The 8,335-nt window shown below is 32.9% G+C and overlaps 1 protein-coding gene across 1 annotated transcript; it reads right to left on the reverse strand.

Moving 5' to 3' along the window:
- Positions 1–5,967: 5,967 nt before the first annotated feature.
- LOC117908689 (scopoletin 8-hydroxylase) lies at positions 5,968–8,114 on the reverse strand. Its single transcript, XM_034822365.1, has 3 exons — positions 7,588–8,114; positions 6,499–6,847; positions 5,968–6,397 (listed from the first exon to the last, which is right to left on the reverse strand). Exons 1-3 carry the CDS (start codon positions 8,085–8,087, stop codon positions 6,146–6,148), a joined length of 1,101 nt encoding a protein of 366 aa, XP_034678256.1. The 5' UTR covers positions 8,088–8,114; the 3' UTR covers positions 5,968–6,145.
- Between the last annotated feature and the right edge of the window lie 221 nt (positions 8,115–8,335).

Here is an 8,335-nt window from a genome sequence, read left to right on the forward strand (position 1 = left end):
ATGGAGTAAGGGAAAGTAGACATAATGCCACTGGGGTTTGGTGGCCGTGGTGGGGTTTAGGTGAATAAAAAAACTACAAAAAACACATCCACCAGGTTACCAACCAGTCAAGTGCCAAGGAAATAATCCCATGCCAACACAAAAATATATGATCTTTACAATAACCAATTATATAATTTCAGGAATTATTTTATAGAAGTTGTAAAATATTTAATATTTTGTTACCTGAAGTACTACAAAAGTCGTAGTAACTTTTTCTCTAATTTTTTTTTTATCAGAGTTGTTACGTTAAAATATTAAGTATTTTGGTACAATAGAGAAGTTCAGTCACACCTCCTAAGGGTAATTAATTTATTTAAGCAATATAGAGTCCAAAATTTTATAAAATAAAATAAAATTCAAAGAAGTGGAGATTTGGAAAGATAAAAAGAAAGTGAGTATTACTAATTTTTAATTATTTTTGGATTTTGATTTTTTTGGGCATCAATTTCACATCTCCTAACTGTAATTAATCTATTTAAACAATATTCAACCCATATGAAATCTAAATTTCTTTTAAAAATTTAAAAAAGTAAAGATTTTGGAAGATACGAAGAATGTGAAAAAATTTTCTCAGCTTTTAAGCAACTAAGTTTAACAAACCTATTTATACAATATGAAAGTCATATGAATGTGAATTTTTTTTTTTTTTTTTTAACTTCGAACAAATGGAGATTCTCATTAGGGTATGAATTTTTAAAACTTCAAAATTCAAACAGGGACCAATCGACCGTATGTGAAAAGCGGTCGAATATTTTCTCTACTGCTAGCCACTACCACTTTATGTGGACAATGAGCATATTAGCCGGTTGACCGCTAGTGAGGAGAGGTTGAATTTTTTCTTTGCCACTAACCACTACCAATTTACGTGGATAATGGGTATATTAGTTGGTCAACTGCTTTGGTTGCGGTTTAGTATTTTCCCCTACCGCATGCCATTGCCACTGGGACACTAGAAGTTCCAGAATCATTGTTCTTGCCTTGTGGATTTGGTAGCTTATTTTTAAGAGATCTTCAACAAATGAAAGTGTTGTTTAGTTGCCCAGCACACAATTTTTTATGTATGTTAGAAGATAGCAACATATAATAATTAATAAGACATAAGAAGGGTTGGTGAATTCCTATCCTCCTTCCTTATAAGAAACAACTTTGGCTTCTTCAAGAATATCCTGCCTCTGGCTCGATCTTGGAGCATCATCTGAAGCATTTGCTAAACCACTTGTAGTTTGATCACTTTCACTTGAACAGCTCAAAGAGCCTTCAATTGCATTAAATTAATTAAAATTGCAAATGAATAAATTAAAAAGAAAAATTCATACGATCGACCACTAAACAATGAACAATAAGAATCCAATTTCACTATTTATTAAACATGAGTTTCATTCTAATTTGCCTTCTTGTTTATCATCATTAGTGAAATGGATGCAAATAACTATAATTACCAACAATGACTAACTAAATTATAGTAAAGTGAATAAATGGAAGGCAAGAAATTCGTAAATATAAGATTTATAGTGGTTTTGCCCTATATTGTCCTATGTCTACCCTTCTGAAGCTCTAAGTTAAGGGTTAAACTAACTTTTAAGACTTCGACCAAACCTTAATTCTTTAAACTTGGATTCTTGATTCCAAGACACCTTCTCACACTTTTCCTCAATACATTTCTCATTCTTGAATAGACTCAAAATGTAATAATTTAATAAAGTTAATATCACAAAATCCTAGCACAAGTTTAAGTTGAAGATGACATAAATGAAAAGCAAGATTAAAGGTAATGCACTTAAACAAGATGTTGAAAGCCTTTGGATTGATGAGTAGTAAAATCACAAAGCTTTCCTAACAATCAAAGCTTAAATGAGATCTCACATATGAGATAGAAAGTCAGAGTAGCTATTAGGTATAATTTACCTCAACCTGTTAACCTTAGCCGGTTCACCAGTATGCTAGCCATTGGAGGTACAAACATAATAGGTAATTGTTAAAATACAAACATGCTCGATTGGTTTAATTGGGTGATCCGCTAGTGGGCTTAACTAGCTTTTAGTCCAACTGATGGCTATTATCAAAATATTCTATAAACTATAGAAAGTACATAATGTAAAGAAACTAAAGTGAAGATATTTGGAAAACAATACAAGATATCAGATAATGCATAAATCCAAACATGAATCATTTATAATAGGCAAATAACAAGTAAGTATATATAATAATAAACGATCATTTAGTAGAAGAAACTTCCAAATATTATGGAAATATAAGTCCATGAAATACATAAATCCAAAACTGACAAGTTAAAAAAAAAAAAGGTTATACCCAATGTTAAGGTAAATATTGTCGGGAACCTTGAATTACTTTGTTCCCATGCCATGGATCCTGTAGAGAGCATGCATTTATCTCTAGGAATCTCTTGATCTAAAGCAATAGAAAAAAATGACTTTAAAACTATTTTAAAATAAAGATCTAGAGATTTGAAACTCATACATGTGATATGGATGTTTCTAAATTAAAATCCATCCGATGAAGAACATGCTTGAAAATTTTGGAAGTCTTGTACACCCAAGATCTTTCTCCCGATGACTCGAACCACGATCTTGACACTTCAAAGTATGGGCAATGGAAAGGAGGAAGCTTTGACTTTATTTCTCTCTTTCTTTGACTTGGTATTTATTACAAGGAAACACACTCTCCCATCATGATGCAATCACATTTTAATTTTCAATTAGTTTGTTAGTCTTAGTTTACGACATGTTTATATGGATCCATGGATAATAATATATACATGAAAATCCTTGAAGAATTAAATTACTTGAAGCAAATATTACCAATCCTTATAGTATGTATTTTGTCAAGGTACAATGATCCTTATATGGATTGAAACAATCAAAACGTATATGGTATAATCACCTTAACAAATACTTACTAAAAGAAGGGTATGTGAATAATTTAATATGTACACGTGTTTTTATTAAGAATTCATAAGTAGATTTGCAATTATTCCAATATATGTTGATGACTTAAATCTTGTTAGGACTTTTGAAGAGCTCACAAAAACAATAAATTATTTAAAGAAAGAATTTGAAATGAAAGACCTTAGGAAAACAAAGTTCTATCTTAGCTTACTGATAGAGTACTTTCCAAATGAAATGTTAGTCTATTAGTTAACATATGTAGAGAAATTCTTAAAGCACTTTTATATGGATAAATCACATCTATTAAGTTTTGAATGATAGTTCAATCACTTGGAGAGAAAAATGAGTTTTTCATTCTAAAGAAGATAACAAAGAATTAATTAGTCTAGAAGTGCCTTATCTTAGTGCTATTGGTGTACTAATATATCTTACAAATTGTATGCAACTATATATAATGTCCTTTGTTAATTTACTTACAAGATATAGTTCTACACCTACTTGAAAATATTGGAATAAAGTTAACCATATACTGTAATATCTTCATGGAACAATCGACATAGGTTTATTTTATTTGAAATTATCAGAATCTTAATTATTTGGATATGCAGATGCTAACTATCTTTTAATCTCCTATAAAACTTGATCTCAAATAGGGCATGTATTTTTACCTATGGTAGTATGACAATATCATGGAGATCAATCAAACAAACAATAGTAATTACCTTTTCAAATCATTCAAGATATTCACATGAAGTAAGTCATGAATGTATATAACTAAGGTTAATTGTACATTCGAGAATCACGTGGACCACCCTCCGTCAAAGATAATCCTATTAAGTTACATGAAAATAATGTTGCTTATATTACACAAATTAAATGTGGATTTATAAAATATGATAGAACTAAGTATATCTTCCCCAAATTCTTCTACACTCACAAGCTCCAAGATAACACAAAAATTGATGTTCAAGAGATCAAATCATGTGATAATCTATTATATTTATTTACAAAAGCGTTACCATTGACTACATTAAAAAAAATTAAGATACAATATTGGAATACAGAGATTAAGAGATCTACTAGTCAAACTATTGAAGAAAACATAATCATATCTATACGAGGGGGAGAATACTAATATAGATATATTGCACCATTTTTTCCTTTGTCCATATTTTGTCCCATAAGGTTTTACTAGTAAAGTTTTTAATGAGACAATCATAATGGTTAAATTATTTGAATAATATTATACTCTTTTTCCTTTACTCGACTTTTCTCCATTGATTTTTTAATAAGATTTTAATGAGTCAATAGTCTTATGATCATCCAAAGTGGAGTATTATATATGTGAATTTATCACATTGTGAGAATTTGTGGATGATTGTTCATATTTATGTGTATATATATATATATATATATATATTTGCATTTTTTATAAAAGAGGGAGATCTGGTAATGAAATATTATTCAACTTCATTATTAGTATTTTATTTCTTCTTCCTCAATTTCTTCCCTTTCTACTTTCTTCTCTACAATGATAACAATTATTTTTTTTTGTCAAAAGCTTTTTTTTCTTCTTTTTTTTTATAACTATTTTAGAAGTAGGAATGATTTGTATAAGTATCAATACAAATCTCAAAGCTAATAAATAAGCCATTTTCATTTTAGATCTTTGTTTTTCAATTTCTGATTTTGAGTAAAAAAATTTCAGGTCTTAGGCATAAAAATGAAAGAATGAACAAGCACAAAGGCAACGTCTATTGAGTTCTGATAACACTATCACGTCCAAGAGCTTGGAAGAAGAAGAAATGCAAGAGGAGGGGCAGCCCATTTAGGCCCATTGACATGCTGCTTGGGCCGATGCAATATTTCAATCCATGGGCAGCCCAGCCAAACACAACATCAGCCCATAAACACGCTCAAAGATAAGCCCAAAGTTGAAAACGACCACATCATCAAAGGCAATCATTTTAAAGCCCAAGTTAGTACATATGGGCTTTTGGGCCATCAAGCCAAGGTTAAACTCTAGTGATGACTGATGACCAATGGTGATAACCGTTAACATGTCTTCCCAGTCTCCAACAAGCCATAAATAGGTTGTTGAAATACTCAAAACTGTTACTCTAGTAATAAAATAAAAGGGAAAAAAAAATAATAATAATGGAGAGAATGAGAGAAATCTTTATTCACCAAAAAAGGTGACGGTAATCTACAATATCACTCATTCTCATACAATGTGAGTTGCTATATTATCATTTTTTAGTCTCCCAACTATCTATTATAGACGCCTAAAGCTACCTAGTGGCACCCATGATCAAAGTAGAAGATCCTTGTTGAAGAATTTGCTATGTACTCCAACATAGGCTCATAGAACATGTCTCTCAAGAATTTTGGCTTGCCTTCTAAATGTGAACATAAACATAAAACATAAAATCAATTCTTAAATCGAAGAAGCAATAAGTAATTCCTAATGAATTTTGAATCAAACAGGTCAAAGCTTGTCCATGCATCTTCTCTTTCGCAACATTTTAATGCCTTGATTGATGAAAAGAAAATTAGAGAAGAATCAATTTGATAATGAATAGTCATAAAAAGATGAATATGACAAAAAAAAAAAAAAAAAAACTAGAAATTAGTCATTCCATGGATGATGAAAAATTATAAGCACATATGTTATAGTGATCATTAACAAGAAGGAAGAGGTGAGTGCTAACCCCATGGTCATGTTTTCCTATGCACAAAGTCCGTGAAATCTTTATAGCTAAGGTAGATGGATTGGTTGGTCTAAAACATTCTTGTTCCCTAAATATTTTTCAAGCTTAATGAACCATATATAATAAGATTTATTTCCTAGAGTTTCAAATTACTTTTATGAACTGGTTTATAAATTAATGGCATCATCAACTATATGTCATATAGAATTAACAAGAGTTAGCCTTTGATCCTTTTATCAATTTGTCTGCAAATGATGTTGATCAAAAGGGCACCTTAATTGGAACCACAAAAACTTAACTAAGACCCGAGTGAAACACGTAATCTTTATTAAGGCAAAGGATTCTTAATTTACTAAAGAAAGACATGCTTGAGGACAATTTATTTAGCCCTATGCCACATTTGTTTGACGTCAAGGCAAATCAATTTTGGATGACCAACCATGCAAAAGAAAAACCATAATAATGTATATGTGATTAGTCTTTGCTTCAAGAGGAGTTGATCTGAGCAAAATCTAGTGACTTCTTCCCTTCATGAGCTTTCCCAAAAAAGTTGTTCATGTACTCCTCAAACACAACCTCGCGATAATGAGCAACCCCATCTCTCTCAACCACTTGAGGCAATGGCCCGATCTTCTCATTTGGTCTCGGAATGGTGAATATAGGGATCGACACTCTGGATTGAGTGCTTGTGGTACGCACCCTATGTTCTGCACTTTTGTACTTCCCATTGCTTAATATCTGAAAATTTGCATACATTCATATCAAAGAAATGTCCATTTGAGTATGATTTTATGTACTTCTATAACTAAATTTTGTAAGTATATCAGTATTAATCTAACCTGTAATGTATCACCAACATTGATGACCAATGCGCCTGGTGTGGGTGGTATCTCCACCCACTCTCCTTTCTTTCCAGCACCTGTGATGTCTTCCTCCATTTTCACGTATAATCCGCCGATACCATCTTGTAGCAACACCGTTAACATGCCCATATCAGAGTGGCGTCCCACGCCAACAGTGAGATCCGGGTTAGGGCAGGTGGGGTAGAAGTTCATGTTCACCATTTTTAAACCAATGAGGCCATCGATTCTTGATTCATCTAGAGTTACTCCAAGCTTCTCCATTAACACTTCTAGTATTCTTCTCACCATTGAGATGGATGCCTTCAGGAACTCTAGCGCTACTTCCCTGCGGAAAATATGAATAATATTGCATGCCATGAAGTTTATCATAAACAAGGCCTCAAAAGTGCCCCATGTAAATGGGCCACTGTACCATCTCGCAAGTTCCTCATTTTTTCTAATATATAGATCTAATCATCTACCAATCTCAAGTTAGATTTGTTTATATATTTCATGGATTACTACAATGAATATTTCTATACAGTATGGAGCATTTATATAAGACTCTTGTTGTAAGTCACCTGAAGGGTCTAGGAATAGTTACTAAAGAAGACTCATTTAACATGCTTAAAACCATTTTTCCAAATTGCAAAGGTAGTGGATCCAAGGTAAATAATATTTATATGGGACGTAAATGATATCAAAATTAATTCTTAATCGAAAATATAATAATTAAGCTATATGAGACATAAATGATATCAAAATTAATTCTTAGTCAGAAACATAGTAATTAAGCCACCCATAAATTCCATGGGCCATGGTGAAGATGTATGAGAGGATTACTACAATATTCCACATTGCATGGGTAGAAGTTTCTAACACTTCAAAGAAATAACTCATATAATATATATAGATGACTTACTTTATGTGAAAATTTGAAATAGAGTCTCACATATCCAAAGTTTTATACCTATATAGTTCAAACCATCAACTTAATCATGAGGCGTGAGTAGTGTACATATCTATCAAGTTATCACAAAAGAATATGTATCACTCATAGGATTAGGTCGATTAAAAACATCTTACTTGCATTCATTAGGCCAAAATTCAAATGCATCGGCATCGCTCGTATACACCATACTAACGTAGTCCTTCCACTCCAATGCCTTCTCTTTCTCAGGCACAAAGCTCGTCCCATACTTCACGTACGGGCTCGGGCTCACCCCCTTCCGATACACCGCCTTCTTCTCAGGAGCTTGTCCAAAGAACTCATGCGCCGCGCTCTTAACCGACTCCAGCACTTCATTGGGCACCCCATGGTTCACAACTTGGAAGAACCCCACACTCTCGGCTGCCTCAGCTATCAACTCCATCACTTGGCTATGCTGAGGTCCGCCAAGCATTGATAAATCTATTGGCGGTCGATCATAGGAACTTGCTTTGAGCTTGTCTATGCGCTCATGCTGTGGCTGAATGTATTGCTCTGGCACCTTCTCCAGACCAAGGTCCACCATGCCTTTAACACCATTGCCATCTCTGACCACAAAGTTGTATAGTGAGTCGCCATCATCAAAGCTAGGAGCCATTGTCGAATGAAGCTTGAAGATCTTCTAGTTTTGTTGAATGTTGGTGGTGCAATAACCTTATACCAATGATCCCAATTTATACTATCTAGTGATCATTGACTTTTATGTGTTTATCGTATGGTTGATAAACTATCATGAGATGATCTTGTTGACCTTCAATTAGTTATTTGTAGAGGGCAAGATTCAGGCCCTTGAAGCTGGATAGAATAATGGAAAGCAGACGTAATGCCACTGGGGGTAAGTGGCCG

Source organism: Vitis riparia, chromosome 19 (assembly GCF_004353265.1).
Source record: "Vitis riparia cultivar Riparia Gloire de Montpellier isolate 1030 chromosome 19, EGFV_Vit.rip_1.0, whole genome shotgun sequence".
Lineage (NCBI taxonomy): Eukaryota > Viridiplantae > Streptophyta > Magnoliopsida > Vitales > Vitaceae > Vitis > Vitis riparia.